The sequence below is a fragment of the Lytechinus pictus genome, chromosome 5, assembly GCF_037042905.1.
Source record: "Lytechinus pictus isolate F3 Inbred chromosome 5, Lp3.0, whole genome shotgun sequence".
NCBI lineage: Eukaryota > Metazoa > Echinodermata > Echinoidea > Temnopleuroida > Toxopneustidae > Lytechinus > Lytechinus pictus.
In genome coordinates this window covers 673,018-696,830 of record NC_087249.1, presented here as the reverse complement: position 1 = coordinate 696,830, position 23,813 = coordinate 673,018, and the positions used below count along the sequence as shown (strand labels likewise).

Genomic DNA, 23,813 nt, shown 5'->3' with positions numbered 1-23,813 from the left:
GATGTAAATCAGAAAGTTGTGACATTTCAACTTTTTGTTCTATTTTTCTCAAAACAGTTATATGCACAACAGACTACACAGATTGCATGCTGTCCGCGATCGCATAAGTATTGGCGACAAATTTCTTCGGAAAAAAAAGGTTTCGAAAAAAAATGCATAAGAAATTGCACAAACAATATACATGTAATACATAAGAAATTGATCTGATATCGCAATTTTGTCATGTACACCACAAAGAGTTTGGTTACATTTTTACACATCTTCTAGAATACATGGGAAAGCTGCCTATGGAGAATAATACACGCAGCACCCCCAATGAATTTTCTTTTGGGTGCTTCAGCTCCCCAGGGCCATGATTTTGTGACAAGATCCAATTTCGTGTCTAATTATCTATAGAATATTGTAGGCCTATTATGTTTCCAATTACCATACCGTCCTATACTAAACATGACCATTTCTTCTGTTCCCGGTCATTTCACCTGCCTTCGAAAACTACTTTCACGATTGTTTTATTTTAAATCTGGGAAGGGGGAAATAGATGGAGAGGACTGAGGGGGTAAACAGAAGGTAAATCTGAGTGAAAAAAGGAAATACAGGTATGGAGGATAAGAAAAGAAGGGTGCCAAAAGGGCCTTGGGGCACAATATGCGACTAGCGTTAATCCCAAATGAAGGGGATTTCATTCATTTATTTTTGGGGGCTTGTCAAACTTTATTGGACACAACGCCCTTCATTTTGTGAAAAAAAAACGCACCCCTTCAAAAAATAATCTCAGATCCACGCCCGAATACCGCTTCCCCGGGGGAACAAGCGGAAATCACAGGGACGGTATACCCCCCTCCCACACTGGTGATATTCTTTACATTTCAATAATGCCTTTGAAATACCTCTTTGAAATACTCCTTATAAATGTACATCCCGTGTTTCCTATTTGTTCCATCAACAAAACAACCTAATAAACTGACAAGAACTCACAATTAATTTGGAAATCTCTCTCTCTCAAAATTCTTTGGTAAAGATCGTTGACTTATGAAATGATCGACTTTTAAATCTATAAAGATCAAAAATAATTTCAATCTAATCTGGAATTCATCATCACTGTAAAGTAACTTCCCCCTCTCTCTCTCCGTCGTTCTCATCTTTGTCTCATTGTCTTTCTCTGTTTCAGCATGGACCCTGGTTTCAGGCTCCGACCCCCCTCCACATTTTCATATTATGATCTGCTCTGTCGTTCTCTCCTTTTTTTTCTAGTTTAATAGGTTCGCGATTCCTCGTTTAATTTCCTCGTTTAATTATAAAAAACCCCGATTGTCATTGCAAAAATATTCATACCTTTCAACACAAACTTTAGGCAAATATCGAGACTAATTTGGTTTGAATACTGTATAAATTAAGTTAAAATCGCCCCCCCCCCTCCATTAAAATCTAATAGAAAATACATATATCAAGTTCTGGAACGTGCATCATTTTTTAAAAACAGGAATATGCTAGTATGCCTAAACAATGTCAGACGCCATGTCTATTTCTTTTTCCCTTGTTTGTCCCTTTTTTGTATTTTTTCCCCTTGTCTTTTAATTTTTTTTACCCGTTTGTTTTTAACTTATTTTCTGAAGTCAAATCAACGTGATTTCAGAATGGAAGAGCTCCTTAAGCCTTTTTCAACTGGTATATTTAGACCAACTTTTCAGGGAGAGCCCCCCCCCCCCCCCTTGAGATCTCGGTTACGAGACCTTAAACCATGGGGCTATAGCTCCATGCTTAAACTATTAAATCAACTGTCAAAGATAGAATGCCAATCGTAATATGGTTCCTTTTAATGCAGTTGAATTTAATTGATATAAAGAGAAACAAAGTCACTATTGTCAAAAAATACCCGGTAGGCTCTACCCTTCATAGGCCACTACCACGACATGCCCTAAACTTTAACAGGTGTTTACAGAGTAAAATGGTGATAAAAAAGTATTAACAAGTGGAATGCCTCTGGCCGTCTCACCTGCATCACGCGATTCAATATAGCAGCAGTGCTGATTTTGAAAACTACTATAACTCGCACAAGATGTTCATTGATACTTGGTTACTCTTATTTCCACGTTTTATGAACTAGACCAATACACTTATAGAGATATGATGGCAATTCAACAAATACCCCCAACGTGGCCAAAGTTCTTTGACCTTACATGACCTTTGACCTTGATCATGTGACCTGAAACTCGCACAGGATGTTCAGTGATACTTGATTACTATTATGTCCAAGTTTTATGAACTAGACCAACACACTTTCAAATTTATGGCTGTAATTCAACAAATACCCCAATTTGGCCAAAGTTCATTGACCCTAAATGACCTTTGACCTTGATCATGTGACCTGAAACTTGCACAGGATGTTCAGTAATACTTGATTACTATTATGTCCAAGTTTCATGAATCAGATCCATAAACTTTCAAAGTTATGATGGTAATTCAACAGATACCCCCAATTCGGCCAAAGTTCATTGACCCTAAATGACCTTTGACCTTGGTCATGTGACGTGAAACTCATGCAGGATGTTCAGTGATACTTGATTAACCTTATGTATAAGTTTCATGAACTAGGTCCATATATTTTCTAAGTTATGATGACATTTCAAAAACTTAACCTTAGGTTAAGATTTTGATGTTGATTCCCCCAACATGGTCTAAGTTCATTGACCCCAAATGACCTTTGACCTTGGTCATGTGACATGAAACTCAGGCAGGATGTTCAGTAATACTTGATTAACCTTATGGCCAAGTTTCATGAACTAGGTCCATATACTTTCTAAGTTATGCTGTCATTTCAAAAACTTAACCTCAGGTTAAGATTTGGTGTTGACGCCGCCGTCGCCGTCGCCGTCGCCGCCGCCGTCGCCGCCGCCGCCGCCGCCGCCGTCGCCGTCGGAAAAGCGGCGCCTATAGTCTCACTCTGCTATGCAGGTGAGACAAAAACAGAACCAACTTAAAACTGTTTATTCATGGACACTGATCACTTATAAAAAGTAAAAAAAATGGATTTTGTCAAACACTAATTACTCAGTTTTAGTAATATTAATGGAACTATTGATTCTAAGTCTGGTCTTGGCCCTGTTCCATGAGTATATTTTCAAAGACTGACCAATTTTCGATTGATCACAAAAACATTTGATTGTGTTTCTGATTGTAAGTATACATGGTTTACAATGAACAATTGCAAATGAAAATGGCCAATGGACATTTCTGTACCATATTTGGTTTAAGAGACTGACCAGTCTAGTCAATCACAATTGTGCTTTGAAATTTCCAATTGATCACAAGCCGTTGATGGCATTTCTTATTCAATATCTAGCCTAGGCTCCATTGTACATGGTCTATGATCTACACTCTAAAAACACAAAACAGTAAAGAAATGACTAGTTAATGGGATCAGCTGAGTGCAACTGTTATTTTAGTCATATTTTACTAGAACATAGTTATTTCTGACTAGAAATGTGACTAGACATATCAGTTGCACCAAACTGACTACTGGTCTGGTCAATTTGACTGATTTTTTTAAAGAGTGTATCACAAAAGGCGTCAACACTATATTCGTCAAACGACTGACCTCTGGCCGATAGTGACTTGTAAGCAATTATAATGTGCTTTCAAATTTGCAATTGACCACAGAAACTTTTGTTTATACAGCACTGGTAGAGTGAAGAGAAAACTTTCAATAGTGCACTTATTGGTCACAGAAAGTAGTTTATGCAAGCAAAGGGTTTATGAAAATCTACTGGTAAATTGCAGTGCATATATTACATAATTTTCAATAGTAATGTATTATAGTTCAACTTTCCCCAATTCAATCATATAAAAAATGTATGAACAATCGCCATGAATACCTCTTCCTATATGTATACTTATGTTACAAATATCATGAATATGTAGAGGAAGAGGAGGAAAAGGGACACACACATCACAGGGGGTTGGGACTTACAATTTGCACCAATATACTGTATATCGAAACAAAATAAAATATCAGACTTTTTTAATGCCTTACAAAATTGCTAACCTTGGCTTTGGCATACTACACTGAACATGGCTTTAAAAACTATTTCAATAGATGAAACTGAATACTGAAGAACAAAAGAATTTCCCTTCTACTGTTACTTCCACTTCTATTAGTACGACTCCTGTTGCTACTACTACAACTATTACTGCTGCTGCTACAACTACTACTACTACTACTACTACTACACTACTACTACTACACTACTTCTACTACTACTTCTTACTACTACTACTACTACTACTACTACTACTACTACACTACTTCTACTACTACTACTACTACACTACTACTACACTACTACACTACTACTACTACTTACTACTACACTACTTCTATTACTACTACTACATTACTACTACTACTACTACTTACTACTACACTACTTCTACTACTACTACTACTACTACTACTACTACTACTACTACTACTACTACACTACTACTACACTACTTCTACTACTACTACACTACTGCTACTACTACTACTACACTACTTCTACTACTACTACTACTACTACTACTACTACTACTACTACTACTACTACTACTACTACTACTACTACTACTACTACTACTACACTACTACTACTACACTACTTCTACTACTACTACACTACTACTACTACTACTACACTACTACTACTACATTACTTCTACTAGTACTACTACTACTACACTAAGTACTTCTACTACTACTACTATACTACTACTACATGTACCTCTACTACTACTACTTCTACTACAACTAATAGTACCATAATTAATAGTAGTAAAAGTAATAGTTGTAGTAGTAGTAGCAGCAGCAGCACTGTAGCAGTAGGAGTACTAATAGAAGTAGATGCAACAGAAACAGTAGAAGTGAAAATCATTTGTTAGCCAGCTTAAAATACTGAATGGTTTGGCTGTTATAATAAGAGTCTCCATCAATAGCAATTATCAAAAAGGTCTAACAACCCAATCTCTTTCATAGTTTGTAGTTTTATAGCTTTAGCATTATATAATTTTTAACAATTATTTTCACTGTAAGCGCTTTGGGCCTTATGGGGGAGAGCGCCGTATAAGCAGTACATACATGTATTATCTTTATTATAGAATACGACTATAACTATGACTACAACTATGACTACAACTAAAATATACATGATACACCAATGGAAATGCAACTTGATGTGGGCTTGCTCCTACATACACTGTAAACTTTTGAACAATCATGTTGAGTAACATTTTTAGTTTCAGCTCAATAGTACTATTTCATGAAGCTCAATAACAAAGTAATGCAGTCATGGCAAGAAATAACAATAACAGTAATGACCATAAAAACAATCAGTTTGGGAAGGCAAAGACTGCATTCACAAATGGATTTGATAGTAAGTACTGTACAATCTAAAATGTTCTGGGTATTTAAAATGCATTTATTAAATGCATATCTTGCGTGCTTTAGAAAAAAAAACTTAAATTATCCATCAACTTCTAGAAATCCCACTCTACCAAGGATTGTATTTTGTAATTAATGAATGCACAAATGAGTGGTTGAAAGTAAACCGAGGACATTTGCATCATATGATTCCCCTGAGATGATTAAAAGTTAGGATACCACAGAGCAGTAATAAAAGTACAATGGTACTGTATAAAATATCTTATCTACATGAATTTGGCACATGCTAGAAATAATTGTAAGATTACAAATATCTAACAACTCTTTTCAAATATGACTTCTTAAAAGCTCAATATGATAGAATAATTCCCTTTGACAAATGAATCTCCATGATAACAGATTAAAGTATGTACATGAACATGTGCTAGCAGTTATAATGTAGTCACTGGATGGATGAGAATTTACATTTTCTTTATTAAAATGGCTCCCTTTCCCTACTTCATTTTCAGTTCATAGCATTGTGCAACACCTTCAATATCAGTAAGCAAAGTATGTAACACCAACACATTTATTATCAGTTCGCATTATGTTATTTCACACACAGTAACATAGTCACACGTGTATTACATCTAAAAAAATGGTTGGTTGCATACATGTACATGAATTTATGTGCACTGTTATGTGAAACAGAATCAATATCACTTTAATAGGAAGTTTAAGGAATAACCTGAAACACCTTCAATATCAGCTGGCTAAGTGTCACATGTAACACCTTCAATATCAGTTAGCATAGTGTTACATGTAACACCTTCAATATCAGTTAGCATAGTGTCACATGTAACACCTTCAATATCAGTTAGCATAGTGTTACATGTAACACCTTCAATATCAGTTAGCATAGTGTCACATGTAACACCTTCAATATCAGTTAGCATAGTGTTACATGCAACACCTTCAATATCAGTTAGCATAGTGTCACATGTAACACCTTCAATATCAGTTAGCATAGTGTTACATGCAACACCTTCAATATCAGTTAGCATAGTGTTACATGCAACACCTTCAATATCAGTAGCATAGTGTCACATGTATGTAACACCTTCAATATCAGTTAGCATAGTGTTACATGTAACACCTTCAATATCAGTTAGCATAGTGTTACATGTAACACCTTCAATATCAGTTAGCATAGTGTTACATGCAACACCTTCAATATCAGTTAATCCTGATAGTGTTACATGCAACACCTTCAATATCAGTTAGCATAGTGTTACGTGCAACACCTTCAATATCAGTAGCATAGTGTCACATGTAACAACTTCAATATCAGTTAGCATAGTGTTACATGTAACACCTTCAATATCAGTTAGCATAGTGTTACATGCAACACCTTCAATATCAGTTAGCATAGTGTTACATGCAACACCTTCAATATCAATTAGCATAGTGCCACATGTAACACCTTCAATATCAGTTAGCATAGTGCCACATGTAACACCTTCAATATCAGTTAGCATAGTGTTACATGCAACACCTTCAATATCAGTTAGCATAGTGTCACATGTAACACCTTCAATATCAGTTAGCATAGTGTTACATGTAACAACTTCAATATCAATTAGCATAGTGCCACATGTAACACCTTCAATATCAGTTAGCATAGTGCCACATGTAACACCTTCAATATCAGTTAGCATAGTGTTACATGCAACACCTTCAATATCAGTTAGCATAGTGTCACATGTAACACCTTCAATATCAGTTAGCATAGTGTTACATGTAACAACTTCAATATCAGTTAGCATAGTGCCACATGTAACACCTTCAATATCAGTTAGCATAGTGTTACATGCAACACCTTCAATATCAGTTAGCATAGTGTCACATGTAACACCTTCAATATTAGTTAGCATAGTGTCACATGTAACACCTTCAATATCAGTTAGCATAGTGTTACATGCAACACCTTCAATATCAATAATTAATAACATGTAACACCTTCAATAACAGTTCGGATAAATTTTGAATAGCATAGTACAACATTAAACACTTAAATTATCTAGCAAAGCAGAACACCTTCAATTTAACATAGCATACAGTAAGTAGTAGTTGTTGTTGTACATGAACATGTAATATCTTCAATATCTATTATCAAATTTCTCACTAATACCTGCTAAGAAATTATGCATTGATGAAGCCTCATTAACTTCTGTTTTAACTTAAGATACTGGGTGTACCAGAAGAAACTGAATGTAACGTTCAATATCTTTTCCTGAAAACTTTAAATTCAGTATCAAATAAAGAGCATATCTTTGCAAAGAACATCTTTAATAGTAGCATTCCATCAGAGAACATCATTGTTCAGAAAATGTCATGGGAATCTTCACTTGTTTCACTTGCTTGCTTTATAATATATTACATTTTTTTAATTAACCTACTTTGAACACATTGCATGAATCTTTTAATATTGAAACTTAAAAAAAAACTTTTAATGCAAATGCATAAATTGAATCACTATCAAAGCACAGACTCGCAGTTTTACTATTCTAAGTACAGTCATGTAATACCACCTGCTAATTTGCATTACTTTTAATTGTATGGCATTCTCCTTTCATACTCTCTTGAATTTTTGGTTTTTGCTTGTCAAAGTGTTCATACTGACAATTTGGATCCTTTTGGTCATGAGAAAACTTATCCTTTTCCCTTGTAACCAATTCTGTGGAGCAAAATCTATCAACTATCTTTCCCACCCTGTTCAATTACGAAATCCTGGATCCGCCGGTGTTCTACGACATAAAGCCAGAATTACTGTAGAAGCCAAAGAAGATGAATGCATTATAATCACTCAAAGTCACCTCAAGTTCTACTTTCACAATATAATGCAGATGATGAAATCTTTTCATTCTGTATGTCATTAACAAGAGTTTGCCTGGTTTAACATTCATACAAATGCTAATGAAGAAAACTAGATCTTGTGACTGCGTAGGATGTGGCGTTCACGAAGCAATATCTTCATCAGAATGCATCAGGAATCAGTAATTTCTCTATTCAACACAATACATTGCTGTAACACACTAACACTGAGCTGCTCTTGATGTTCTCAGAACAGAAGATATTCAATCGCTACAATAGTGTCTTCTCAGAGGGAATGCAGGAGCTTTGGTGGAATCTACTGAGGAAGCTCTATGAAATACAAGCGATGCGAGTAAGAAAACACAATCATAGTAGGAGAGAGGCTGACCATGCAAGAACTATCATAGCTACCACGGTGCATGTAGCTCTCTACAAGAAATGGTAGTGTGAGTGATTTGAATGTAACTTCTTTGAAGAGTGTTAGCTCTTGAAGTGTGTATCTAGTCAGTCTGATGGTATTACTTCTGTCTTTCATCCTAGCTACTATTACTCGATCTTGACTATCTACCGCAGCATACATGTGTTCAATCATCATATTATTGGACTTGATTGAGCTACCAGTATGACCTTCTCTGTTGTATACAGTGACTGATTGTAGCGGATGCAGCGTCTTGCGTTTTAAGCTTCCACAGATGATAATGGCACCGGTCTTGGCGACAGACACGTGTCTTGCTTTAACTTTCCCAGTTTGGATGAAGGTATGGGGAAAAGGATCGCTGCTATTGAAAATATAAATCTTTGAGTTACCAGTGGCAACATAGATATCACCATGCTGATCACTACATAGTCTGGGATAAGACAAAAAGACAAGCCTTGGAATGCAATATGAATTATCCAGTGAGCCTTCAGCATTGTAAATATGATATGAATAATCACGACTCGATACTGCTATTTTACCATTGGCAAGGCAAGCAATGCCACCTGCTTCCCTTAGATTTAGATGAGGTTTCCTCTCACCTGACAAAGAAATACACTCGGGACTCGGCGTAAGACAACCATGACCTACAACAACTGAACAAGAAGACAGAGCTCCCAACCCATAGATATGCCCACCTGATTCAACTTCTTTTACAATGGTAAGTGAATTCTTCTTGATCGTTGATGGCTCTGCACCTGCTTTACCTCTGGTACAAGGTTGAATCTTACCAGAGCTGATTTTTGCCGCAGTGAATGTCGTTGACGGGTCACTGCTACTAGTTGATGGAGTATTTTCAGAAGCATCATCAGGAAGGGTAGACAAAGGATTACCCTTATTGATTGCCTGTCCATTCTTCAACTTGGCTTTTCCTTCATTCCCGTTCCAGCCTGGAGACTTTACATTTTCAGGCGTGAAGTTTAGCTGACTGATACTAGCTACTGACTTCCCTCCAGGTAGTGTGCTGGCAAGGGTAGTCGCAGGATTACATGTACATGTAGCAGCACTGTTTTCTTGCTTCTTACTCAATTTACTCTTTCTTTTCTCTTTGTCTTCTGAGGAATTTGTAGTTCCTGGGGCAGTTTTCCTCAAATCTTGACTGCTTCTTTTTACTGCCATTCCTCCTACAGACCCTGGTAGCATGTTTGAATTGGAAGGCAAAGCATTCTCATTTATCTTTCTTCCATTCTTTGTTTTGACCTTTCCTCCTTTCCCCTTACCTCCTGGGGAATTCTCTGGTGCAGTTGTCTTTACCTGTTGACAGCTTCTTTTTCCAGTATTTGGTCCTGGTATCGTGTCAACAAGAGTAGGCACATGATTAACTTGTGATAGCTCTTGTATGTCTTTAATTGCAGTATTCCTTTTTCCCTGACTGCTTCTAGGTGCAGACTTTGCTCCAGGCAGTGTGCTTTCCTGAGAGGGCACAGAATTTTCCTCAGTTACCCTTTTTCCACTCTTTGTTTTGACCTTCAGTCCTTTCTCCTCATCTCCTGGGGGATTCTCAGTCACTGAGGCAGTTTTCTTCACTTCTTGACTTCTTTCTTCTGCCTTTCCCTCTTGTAGCATGTCAGGTGTATGTTTCTTTGATGAATCACTGATATTTGAATTTCTTTTATCGGCCTGTTCTTTGTCGCCTGGTGAACCCAACGGAGATGTCTTTTCTGGCTGAACATCTCCTACCTTGATATGACCTACATCAAGTAGTGTATCCTGAGCAGGATAAAACTTTGTGTTCATTGCAACTTGTACTTGGGACATGTATTGCTGTTTGACCTCATTGAAATTCTTGATCTTCTTGAGAGTGTTTTCAAGAGTAATGCAATGCTGATAATGTTCTTTCAGAACATGGTTTTGCAAATGCAGTGATTCATGGCATTTCAAGATAGTAACTGAAGCGTCAATTTCAGCCATTAAATCTAAATGATCAAATTGGCTCCTTAATATTGGCTCATCACATGTGTCGCTGATCACATTGACCCGTTTGATTAAGTTATTTTCATTTTCTTTCAGAGTGGTATATTTTTTGGCAAATGCATCCTCTATTTTTTTCTTTATTTTCTTTATATAGCACTGGATTTCTTTCCTTTGTTGTGTTGATTCAATGCATATCTTATCAAGTTTAGTTTTCCCAGCTTCGCTTTCTTTAATAATAGCCAATCTCTGCTTTTTCAATTCTTCTCCTAATTCCACTTTTGATTTTATTTTGTGTCCTTGATGGGTTTCTATAAAGCAAGTGATACAAATGAAATCCTCACAGAGTTCACAAAATATATTCTTATCCTCTCTCCTATGAAGTGGACAATGGACATCCTTACCAAACTTAAGCTCATCCTGGAGACCCTTGAGTGAAAAGTTAGGCGAGAGTCCTGCAATCCTGTCTCTCTCTAGCTTTGTGCGTTTTCTACACACGGGGCACTCCATGTAATTTCTACCATACTGTTGCTCATCATAATCCTCCAGACAGACCTTACAGAATGTATGTCCGCATCTTAAAAGGGTTGGGTTCTTGAAGTCACTAAGACAAAGAGGACAGGTAAGCCCTTGGGGTTGGTCCTGCTGCTTTGCTTGGTCAGCCATTGCCACACCTGGCAATGCTTCAGTTGAAGTGTAAGTAAGAAAAAAATAAGGGAATACAGTTTGAAGCTTTAAATAAGCAAACTGTAAATGCTAATTAGTATGTTAACAATGTTTGGTTTTCATGTTTGGAAGGAGCATAAACAGACAAAAGATTTACTTTTAATACTTGATTCCACAGTAGTCATCAAAAGAAAACAACAGGACAGCACTTCAAGTTCACATAAATCAGACTCACAACAGAGAGATATTTCCAAAGTTCATTTAAAATCATACATTTGGGATACAAGCAAACTGAGGATCTATAAGTATTGCATGCATAATATTAATTCTAGAGAAAGTGACAACAGATTTTTAAAGAGAGAAAACAAATTTCCAGTATTTACATGTACAGTAAACTTTTATATCTTAATTCATTTCTTTTCTGCTGCCAGCAGAGAACATTATAATTATGTTTTCCTTTGGCACAAAGTACAAGGAAATTTTATTGAGTGTTTTGTACCAATACTTGTTTCTAGATCCTGATCTCATAGGCCTGAATTGACAAAGGTGGTATGAAACCATGGTTTAAACATGCATAAATTACGCTTCCTTCAGCGAGTATATTGAGAATGTAAATAAATGCAAGCATTCATCACAGGGTGCAATATCGATGCTTGTAACAATGGTTACAGAATTAATAAACCAATTGTTCTGAAGTCATTAAAAGGAGTGGACTATACATGTACATGGGTCAAAAATAGACCCATGTATGACCAAAACATGGCCAAAGTTCATTGACCTTAAATGACCTTTGACCTTGATCATGTGGCCTGAAACTCAAACAGGATGTTTAGTGATACTTGATTACTCTTACGTCCAAGTTTCATGAATCAGATCTATAAACTTTCAAAGTTATGATGGTAATTCAACAGATACCCCCAACTTGGCTTAAGTTCATTGACCCTAAATGACCTTTTACCTTGGTCATGTGACTTGAAACTCAGGAAGGATATTCAGTAATATTTTATCAATCTTATGTCCCAGTTTCATGAACTATAGTTATGATGACATTTCAAAAACTTACCCCCAACTTGGCCAAAGTTCATTGACCCTAAACGACCTTTGACCTTGGTCATGTGACTTGAAACTCAGGCAGGATGTTCAGTAATACTTGATTAATTTTATGTCCAAGTTTCATGAACTAGGTTATGATGACATTTCAAAAACTTAACCTTAGGTTAAGAATTTAAGATTTTGATGTATACACAACAAAAAAGTTATTCCCCATATTAGCAAACATCCATAATTTCCAAACCAATGCGAGTTTTTAATATATTTTTAGTTGAGCGTGTAGGTAATTTTATAAGCTACCCTCTGAGTAAATGTTATGGACATATTCCATGTCATGCTTCAGTGAGCACTGACAAAAGGAAAAATTGTCACTTTTCAAAAGGCACAAGCCAAATTTCATGACTTTGATCCCACTTTATTGGAACGAATTCCATATTTTCATCATGAACAATAGTCAGAAGGCTTGTAAAAGGTACTTTAAAAAAAACTTTTTTGGCTATAATTTCACGGTTGAATAAACACAAGTCCAAATTTGCTACATTTTGATTTTTCACACATTTCTATCGATAAAAATGATCGAATATGATATTTATTTTTGGGAAGAGTATTTTCAGCAATATTCATCATTTCACAGTTCAATGAACATTTAATGAAGACAAAAAATACGATTTTCAAATAGGCAAGTATTGTTTCATTTTGGTAATTATTATCTTTTCTCAACTTTTTTTGTTATGTTCATGACCAATTATTAAACATGCTTCAATGATTCAAAGGCGTTTAATTAAACATTCACGCTTGAATGAACATGTGGAATGTGATTAGATCTTTTTTGCGTTATTGGAAAAATGCAATTGCTAACTATGGATATCTGTCACAAACCTCCATGCATAGTTCATTTGATTTGATTTTCATGAAAATACCGATGTCTAATGCATCAGTGAGCACACAATATTAAAAAATATGCAAATGAGAAGAAAGTTCAAGGCCTTGGCCCCACTCAGTGCCCTATCGAACGGTTATTTTGTTGTGGGCACCTTTTGGATAGTGTAAACCCATGTGCGAAGTTTCATGAAAAAAGTGTTGCCGGAAGTAACCAAAACCGTCCATGAAACAAACCCTCATTTCACTTTGGTTAAAATTTTGACTTCTTCTCTCATAGGCATTGTGTACACTATGGGTGCATGTTTATTAAGAGTAACCCCTTATTCAATATGGTGGAACTTTTTTTCAAGGCTGTCTTTAGCAATGTCATTTGGCAGTAATGTTCATCAACCAAAAAAAAATGGGCAGAATTCTGAGCAAAAATCGATTTGTTTATTTATGGATGAGTGAGCATGCATCAAAGAGGGAAAAGGGGCATTTTTAATGTCACAGACTCATTTTGAACGGTAATAAAGTGAATAGGGGCAAATTCAGTTTCAAATGTGACTTAATTACTATTGTTTTTATCATCCATCATTTCTATCACCACACACTTTCCGAACTTTCAACATTTTCATGGTTGAGCGAGCAAATTCTAAAACTTGGGAATGAATACTCTTTATACTGCAAAATTCTATTCCTAACAATTTCTCAGGATCAGTTGAATTTATGGACAAATCAGTGGTGGATCCAGAATTTTAAGATGGGGGAGGGGTTGAGTAATTGGGGGAGCCACCAACATTTTCGAATTTTAACATGTTTTAACAAGTTGTAGAGATACTTCCATAAACCTCTATGATGATACGTCACAATATATTGTGCTCACTCAACCAAAAACATACGATATCAAAATTGTGTGTGGAGTGGGAAAATTATGGATAGTAAAAAAAGCATTAACACCATGAAATTCACCTAAAAACAACATTTGCCCAATTTTGTATTTACACAATCTGAAAAACGACTCTTGTGACTCAAAAATTGTCATTTTTAATTTAATCTTTGATTACTCATGCATGACTCAACCGATCAATCACATTTTCCCCAGGAGTTGCTTAATGAGTGTAGAAAATCACCTACTGTATGAAATATCATCTGAAAATTATTCCGTTAAAAGTTAAAGCAAATCGATTTACGGGGGACTTCCTTTTTTTGTGTGTATAGATTCCCCCAACATGGTCAAAGTTCACTGACAATAAGTGATCTTTGACCTTGGTCATGTGACCTGAAACTCGGGCAAGATCTTAATACTTGATTACCATTATGTCCAAGTTTCATGAACTAGGTCCATATACTTTTTTAAGTTATGACATTTCCAAAACTTGACCTTGGTTAAGATTTCATGTTGTTGGCGATGCCTATAGTCTCGCTCTGCTATGCAGGCAAGACAAAAAAAACAGGGCAGCTGGGGTATTTGTTACTCTTTCATCTTGACTGTGCCAATCTTTATCACAATGGGTCCAAAGCATTACCTCTTCTCTCTAAGTGACCAAAGTTGAATGAACTACATGTAAATGAAGACGGTACTCTGTTGCCTGGTGGGGTCAGCTCTGCTCCTCTCACTAATACTTTCTCAGAGCCAGAGGATCTGCTTCTTTGATGATATAGGTAGCCATACCTTTCTTCCTGTGAAGAGATGATGATATCATCAAAATTACCTTCATCCAACAAGTTTTACAAAAAGTTTTAGGAAATAGAGACATAAAGATACAATTTTTATTTGAGTTGCGATTTTTTTTAATAGAAAGCCTGGATTTTATTTGATTTATTCTTTTCTCTCTTTTATTGGGGGGGGGGGGGTACTCAATAATGGGAAAAACCTTGAAAAAATGATGAAAGTTGCTCATATGGAAATGGTGATAAGTTAACGAATGAAATAATAATAAAACCAAATTAATGTAATTCAAAGAAGCCGATTGATGTTTTTTTCTAGTGGGCCTAGAAGTTTTACAATTTGTTCTTCCAATTTTGACAAGGTTGGTGTCAAGTAAAAGGGTATTTTGCTAATCCTGAATTATTTTTACTTTAAGGAAATTTTTATTTTTCATTTTATCAAGAAAACCACATTTTTGAAAAAGTTCAATATCTGCTCTTTAATTTGATACCTCAATTACAGAAAATAGTCAAGAAATAACAAAGTTCTGGTTATTTGAAATAAGGCTTGAATTTCAATAATTTCATAAAATGAAGAGGTTTGTTACCGTGCGATAGCTTCAGTGGGAAACCGGTGAAAACACGTTTATTTAATTAAATTATAGAAATACAAGCATCGTTTCGAGGGATCATAACTTTTTTACTACTTGACCATTTTCTGTAATTTAGGTATCAAAGAGAAGATATTGAACTTTTTAGTCATGTGATTTTCTTTTTGAAATTCAGATGCCCCCCGCCAAATTAGTTTTTGGCATCCTTTCTTCGAATTGTTTTTGCTCAATCATGCGTGAATGAGGAATAATCTAAGTAATATCAAATGAAAGAGGAGATTCTAAGCTTTACATTGGTAGGTCATTTGTCTATTTTATTTATGATTAAGTTATGATAAATCATCGCTAAATCTCGGTTTCGTTTTTTCTGGGACGCACTGTATAGCCATCAGGCACTATACTTTCGGCTCAATGTCATACCTCAAATGATTTATATCCTGAACGTCACGATTCAGCCATAAGGTATAATGTAGTTCACTCTTGGCCATTAGCCACCGTCTGCATTCCGGTACATGCAAGCCTATGGCACCAGACCAGAGCATGAGCTGTCAGGAAAAGGATTTAGAAAGCAACTGGTTGAGAGTGAAAGCACATTTTCACCTTGCTGCATACAGTGTCCCAAGGAATTATTTGCACACTTCAATGACTTCATAAGTCATGCAAATTGCAATATGAGAAGATGCACTACATATAGGCGGAACCAGGGGGGCCTATTGGCAGAGCAAAAAAAAAAGATAAAAGGGGGAAAAGAAAGAAAAAAAGAAGGGAAAGAGAAGAGGGAAAAGAGAAAGAGGAAAATGAGAGAAAGATGAGTGAATAAAACAAGATGAGGAGAAGACTTGGAAATTTAACAAAAAAATCTTTCATGTCACTACAGTATGTAAAGTGCTGCGGTTAACAAGAATCAGCGCAGTCTTAGTGCAGATGAGTTCGATTTTCTGCACCTAAGCCTTGTCCTTGAGGCTGTTCTCATTACGTTCCTAAAACTAGTTTACTGGGAACCGGTTAAGAAAGCCAGTTTGGAAGATCGCTTTGCTAGCGTTCTCACTTGATCACACGAAAGTGGTTTTCAAAATCACTTCACGTAAAGCGCTCTTGTTGCTATGGAAACGCTCTCAGTGGGGTGACACGTTTCGCGCGAAATTCGAAACCGCAGCATAGGCATTCTACACCTGTCGTGTGGAGTAGCGCGCTCAAAATGTGCGAAGATCGCTTCCCGAAGAACGGTTGTGTCCTCACTTACGCTTAAACCAGTTTAACGAGGCAAAGCGATCTTGAAAACTACATCGCGAGGTGGTTTTCCAAACTGGTTTGGAAGATCGCTTCCAAGACCGCTTTGACCGTTCTCACTACGCGTTAAACTAGTTTCCACTAAACTAGTTTCCAGTAAACTAGTTTTAGGAACGTAGTGAGAACAGCCTCCAAGATGCTGGCTACTGAAGTGGCAGTGAGAATATTCCGCAATCTGATATTTACATGTAGATCTACATGTAGATCTAAATATTGGAGAAGTCCAAGAATTTGCACGCGTTACGCATGGGACATTTCAGAGGCTTTAATGACGCGAAAAATAGTGTTAAATGACTTTGATTAGGATGAATACCATCATGATGTTAGACATCGAGGAGAAGAATAATCATGCAGAAATTGTGACATATGACCTTGACCTTTTAGAGAGAAAAGATGTGCCGTTACGTATGGGACGCAGAAAAAAAAGACAATTTTTAAAACATTTTTTTCTAGTTGAGAATTCTCTGAAAGTATTTCATTTGACAACTTGTAACTTAGAATGATAGAAGTCACAACACTCTAGTAAGGCAAGTTTCATGTCATAAGCCAAAACCCTCTAATTACAGACTCTAATTTAACAAATTAATGACATGTTACGTATGGGACATTTTGTCCCCATAGAGAATGTACACAATTTTCCCCATAATTTCAAGAATTAACATAATTTGAAATATATGGAAATAAGAGTTTTTTTCTTTTAAAATGTTCTATTGAGACATATTTGATATGACTGAAAAGGAAATTAGCCATTTCAACAGTTTTGTTTTTGTTTTTCATGGTACATGAAAACATGTATTCTTCTATTCTTTTTTTTTTTAATTCATGTTTTTCCATTTTCACAATTTTTTCGCTTCGATTGTTTTCATTAATCAGTATTCATAACAAATGTCTTTCAAAAGTCTTTAAAAACTAAAGAAAAGGTAAATAATCACTTTTTAGGGCACTCTTGAAATTTGTTTTTCTCCATTCACTTTGTACACAAATCTCCCCATTGACATTGTGTGTAAATGTCCCAAACATGTACGTAACATGCTGTCCCATACATATGTAACAATTTTTTCATTAACTTTTAATTCAAAAGTAAACTAAATTTTTGAAACTTCTTGTGGTATAACATTTTCATACTTAATTAGAACTTCCCCGAGATGCAACAATACAAGTATTGTATTATGAGAAATTACTTTAAAAAACATCCTAAACATGTTACGTATGGGACATTCCATCCTTGGACAAGACCTAATTTGCATATTTAATTAGACACCACTTTTTTCTCCTCAAAAGTAATAAGATGTTAGGGGGTCCATGTTACACCTATGACTAAATCTCACAAGTTTTGTTTTGATTTTCTTTGAGTTTTTATAATTGTCCCATACGTACATGTAACGCCCATTTTACTAATTATGCAAATTTGGTGCCCCAAATTAGCATAAATATGCATATTATCAAATTTTTCTTAATGAAATTTAAAAATTCAACTTTTGGGCTTTCTTACCCAACCAAAGATAACTTCTTAAATTAAAGATTAAATTTTCCTTCTAGGGTGACCTTTTCTTGGACTTGCCCATATCTTGTTCATTGAGCACTAATGCAGTTTCGCCCCGGCCGACTTCAAGCAAATTTCCTAACCGTAAATTGTTCACAAATGTCATAGCAAGTCTCTCAATCACATTGTCATATTCAAATTTTTTTTTTAGATATGGATGTTACAAAAGAGATTGTTTGTGAATGCATCATTAGCAAATTGGATTACTGTAATAGTCTACTGTATGGGATCCCTGACTCTCAATTATTGAAATTGCAGAGGGTGCAAATCACCTGTGCAAGGCTTATGTTTGTGTATTAGCACTTCCGGATATACGGTACAAGTCACTCATTCAATGAACATTTGATATAACCTTGTTCTCTGTTAGTATATGTGGCAAAATAAGGTTGGCAATGCTTGGCTTACTTTCTTTTTTTCTTTGGAACAAATGCTTGATTGTTTAACACCGTCAGATTCCATTACAGCTATTAATCATATAACTTGGCTCTTAAGTAAATTTGATTCTTTTAATTATTTTTTCTAAATTAAAAATAGAGATTGAAAAATGAAAATTTTCTTGCCATATTAATTTCCACTAATAGAGGGCATACACAGAAATATGCCCAAAATTCAAGTTTTTGAGCGCGCTAGTAAATACAAAATTTATTCCCAAGTTACTAATGAAAAATAAATTGCAACTATATTGAAATAAATTTTTGGCCACAAAAGTGTTATTTTAATGATTTTTTAGAGTGTGTGTTGTGTACTGCATTGGCATACATTTGTACCATCGTCATACAGGTCTGTAGATTCCCCAGACAGAGTGGTTGCAGCATGGAGCTATTACTGTGTTTTATAGCTTCATGGTTGCCGTGAGCAAGTGGTACAAGAGGGAGTTGGGTAGCACAACAGCCAAAGTAGATCAAAGACAAAAGCCACTGCTTTATTTTGTGAAGTTTTTCCTGTTTTGGTGCATTTTAGGCCAAAACAGTCTTTAGTTTGGTCAGCTCTTCTATTTTATATATTTCTATGAAATAAAGACAAAAATCGAAGAACCCCATTGGGTTTTTTGTATATAACCCCCTAATGGTGGCTGCACGATCATGAGCCGTCTGTGTAAGAGGAGAAAGGAATTATTTCTTTTTAATGTTGAAAAACTCCATTCTATACTAGTTTCAGGGGCCGGGGCACATGAAATGAAATCAAATAGTGACATAAGACTTAAAAGTTAGATCTAACGTTAGATCTAATTTAACTTGAGTCTAACGTTAGATCTTCATGGTCTTAGTCTGGTTAGACATAGATCTAGGCCTAGTACTAGGGAGACAGCAAAATTTGTTTAATCTCATCAAGTGATCAACCACTTCATTAGACCGTCTGATTTTTCAGACCTTGATGAAAATAGTGCAAAATAGAAATCTACCAAATTTCATAGGAATCCATGAATCGGTTTTTGAGTAATAATTAATTGAATTTCGGCCAAATGCTCCAAATAGGCTCTGTAGTATAATTTGCCACAACACACACAGGTGAAACACACGACCACACACAGAGTGCAGATATTTTGTGTGCAATTTCACATTGGGCTTTCTGGAGTAGGGTCTAGTAGGGGAAGGGTATTTTGGTTTCAATCCTGACACTTGATCCAGGGGCCACGGAAGCAGGGCCCCCCCCCCCCCACTTTTTTTCAAAAACCGTGTACAAAAAAGTAAAATGACCATTTGATTGTGATTTCTTGCATGGTCAGCCCCCCACTTTGAAAACCGTTCCGCGGCCCGTGTGATCCTGAAGCAAAGGTGAAAAATGAGTATTTCTGTTGGATTTGCAATTATCAATAGGGGCCTACTACAAAACCATGCTAGTTTACAAAAATATGGTAGGGCCTAGGGATTTCTACATCTATTCACAAGCTACAAGTACAAGACTGTGAACTTCCTTTTTTAATGCCACATCAAAATTTGTAGTAGACTAACTTAGATCTAGGCCTAACCAAATGTAATTTAAGTAGGTTATTTGGAGCATTTTATTTTTATTCTCTTTATTTTAATTTGATACCAAAATCATTAAATTTGGATAACGGGATCTAGACCAAAAGCTTCAGTCTCTGTATTTTGGTTGTTCCGCTGAACTACGTTGGCTCCACTCACCATACATAGACTGAAGGGGATGGGGCCCTGTACCTACAGCCAACGTATAGTGAACTAGCGTTTTATAGATCGCGATTTAAAACTGTTTTTTAAGCAAAATTGAAAGTTTCATGGTTTCCATTATCAGGGAAATATAAATAACTTAAGTAATTGCATACCTTGGGCCGGAGTTATTGAAAAAAATCCTCTGGATGATTGAGAAATCTGTCATCTAAGACATTTTCACCTGACCTGACGGTTTTTCTTGCAAGTTGCCATCTTGAATGACGTCATTATCGTTATTAACTTAATGTCTCGAATCGATATATCGCGATTATAACTAGTACTAGTACTAGTATAACTAGTATCGTTTATCTTCGGTTTCGTTCGCATATGGAGCAGATCGTATAATATCGAAAGCAATATCGATATCACATTCGTGATTGTTGACGTTCGTTTGTAAATATTTTATAGTTTGGCTGCCATTTTGACCATTTTTATCGTGTTCAACCCAATTAAACATCGGTAAAGTATATTTTTCATGCCTTTTTCATCTATATCGTTTAAAGTATTTAAATATTGGAATATCAAGTAATAAAAGTTTGTTGTTTATACATCCTTAGATTGTAAATTCGATGTGTAAAATTACATCAAACTTTGGACTGTGAATTGACAAAAGGGAAGGAATGAGAACACATGCGAGCCCACACGTACACCCTACCGTCAGTAAAGGGGATTACAGTAAAATGTCAGAAATTGTTGAATAAATCCCCCGAAACGACGGTTATTCCTGTCTAAACGGGATCATGAATCTTATGCCAGAAATGTGTTCGATTTTTCCCTCAAAACCATGACCATTTTTTGCTGTGTGAATGCGGTGAAAAGGGCGAAATTGCAGGGAGGCTGCGTAGCTCAGTCGGTTAGCTTAGACTCTTAGAGCACCTGTTTCAGATAAGATCGTAGATCTCAACGTGCGTGGGTAACTTAGAGTAAGTTAGAGTCCCGCAGCATGCCGGAAGACATCTAACAAAAAAACTGATGCTAGCGTTGTGTGTTACTGTCTGTAGTGTTACTGTTATTGTGCCTCACCGCTGTGTTCAGTGCGGGTGTGAATGCAGTTGGAAAACACTCCGTCCATCGGAAAGGATGCAAATGTTGGTCCCTTGTCACGTCACTGGCAATGCGTCAGCCGCGCTCAGAAGCAGCCAAGCCAGCCTACTGCCTAGGCCTAGGCTAGGGTAGGCTTACCTCGAGTGAAGTTCGTGCAGGCTCCACTCCACTTCACTACCGCTACACTCATTACATACATTAACATGTATGGACCTCATAGGCGACAATGCGTTAAAAACAGGTTAGAAGTCCTGCACCCAAGTATTTTTATGATATTAGTGATTATTACTCGAAAAATGCAAGCTTTGTCCTCATTTGTTTAGCATTTATTAAAAAATTGCCCATTAACTATAATCCTACTCATACTTTAAATGTTATAAAATAAAGGGAAACTTACATTTGAGTCCTTTTTCGATCTTTTCTTGGCAGTCAGTCCGGTCCCGTCGAGTGCGATCAAAGCGGTACGAAGCTGATTTTCAGATCACGTGATACGAGTAGTCATCACCTGATCGATCGACTATCCTTTTTTAAAGACCGCAACAATTATAAATTTTATCATAAAATATATATAGAATAAATAATTGCATGATATTATATATATTTCTACAAATAAAAATATTTTGTGATATAAATTTAATATTTGACGTAAAAATCGCTATTTAACAAAATATTTATTAAAAAATAAAAAATCAAACAAAATAAAAACGCCTTGGACACAGTGCAAAAAACCTAACAATTTGGCCGCGTTCTTAACAACTATCGTAAGGGGCGCTCTATTTATAAATAAAAAAGAATGTCTACAGAATGTCTACAGCTGTCTACAGCTGTCTACCGCGACGTGGTTTGTCGCAAGATTTGGGACAAATCCGTGGGAATTCTTGAGAAAATACATCAGAACTGTGGTGAGTACCGATTAGGGCCTAAACATTATCAAAGTAGTAAATAGGTTAGGGGATTCATAGGTTATACATAACTTGTACATATATATTTTAAATTGATATTGATGCTTAGTTCCAAGCTAGGGCGGCCCAAATGTGCGTGAGTGGAGTCCCAGTTTATTAACACGGGTAAGTATTGGGGTGTCGCCTAGAGTGCGCTACACTACGCTCCACCTACCCGAAGGTGAAGCGTAGTGTAGCGGTAGTGAAGTGGAGTGGAGCCTGCACGAACTTCGCTCGAGGTAGGGTAGGCTATATAAGGCTAAGCCAGGTGAACGTGAACTGCGAGTGCGATGACGATATTCACCAGGACACGCGGCCGGGGGGTCCACAGGCTCGTTTCTTATTATGTACCGGCGTTTGGATCAATATAATATCAGCTTAAAAGTATGAGATTTACCACAAAAAGTTACAACAACAACAAGTTTCACTTACCCTCTGACTCTGACTCCAAGACCTGTACCAGTTTCGTCAGTCTAGCGCACGCGTGCAGCTATATACCGTATGCATCGTCGATAAAAGTTACGTAATTTCCGGTTCCTCAAAGCGCGCGCACACAATTTTCCTGACGGTGCAATTTTGGAATGAGGGCAGCGGCCGCAGCGACCGTCGCAATAAACAGTTTGAAAGCATAATGTTTCACATTTTGCCAAAATGTAAAACAAAAAAGCAAAGACAGAAAAAAGATTTCCCTGATAAATAATGTGATTTTGGTTGTAGGCTAAATATTAGCCTAACAAGCAAAATTTTTTTTTTTAAATATTTCACTCCCAAATGGAGGTGATTTTGGTCAGGAATTAAGCGAAAAAGCCGGGGGGGGGGGGGGGCACCCCGGCGAAAAAAAGGGTAGCTCAAAAATAAATTAAAGGTGATACAGTTGTTGTTATTGTTGATGTTGGTTTTTTTTAGCTTATACTAGTATACGGCGCGTATCATTCAGCAGTGAAGATTTGCGCAAAATATATTTCATATATCAAAAATATATATATAGCGTACCCCGGGGAAAATCTTGTGAGAATAGGGGGGGGGGTTGGGAGGTCCATTTTCCAGCACCCCAGCAAATCCGCTACCCCCTTCGGGGGCTGGCTGCAATTTTTTTCCCAAAACCGTGTACAAAAACAAATCATATTGATTTTTAGAAAAAATAAGGTTGTAATTCAGCACCTTTGATGACTTGGCCGGTAACCGGTCAATTCAACCCACGTGACGAAAAGTTTACTGTAAAATGATAATGATAATAATAATCGTAATAACAATAATTAATGGTGAAGATTTGAGGAAGATCCATTAAAAATCAAGAAATTTATCAGAAAGATAAGTTTTTTTTATTTGTA

The 23,813-nt window shown here is 36.3% G+C and overlaps 1 protein-coding gene across 2 annotated transcripts; it reads right to left on the bottom strand.

The window, feature by feature from the left end:
- Nucleotides 1-1,807: 1,807 nt before the first annotated feature.
- LOC129262612 (uncharacterized) lies at nucleotides 1,808-23,022 on the bottom strand. Of its 2 annotated transcripts, none has more exons than XM_064099572.1 (4): nucleotides 22,915-23,022; nucleotides 15,914-16,038; nucleotides 14,762-14,915; nucleotides 1,808-11,338 (listed from the first exon to the last, which is right to left on the bottom strand). In XM_064099572.1, the coding sequence occupies exon 4, from the start codon at nucleotides 11,319-11,321 to the stop codon at nucleotides 8,586-8,588; it is 2,736 nt and encodes a 911-aa protein (XP_063955642.1). In that variant the 5' UTR covers nucleotides 11,322-11,338; nucleotides 14,762-14,915; nucleotides 15,914-16,038; nucleotides 22,915-23,022; the 3' UTR covers nucleotides 1,808-8,585. The 2 variants fall into 2 exon arrangements, with proteins under 2 accessions (XP_063955642.1, XP_063955643.1); XM_064099573.1 differs by having other exon boundaries at nucleotides 4,001-11,338; nucleotides 15,914-16,203; nucleotides 22,915-22,968.
- Between the last annotated feature and the right edge of the window lie 791 nt (nucleotides 23,023-23,813).

Bases quoted from the DNA above. Each gene is read 5' to 3' on its own strand.
- LOC129262612 (XM_064099572.1), bottom strand. From the start codon at position 11,321: ATGGCTGACCAAGCAAAGCAGCAGGACCAACCCCAAGGGCTTACCTGT.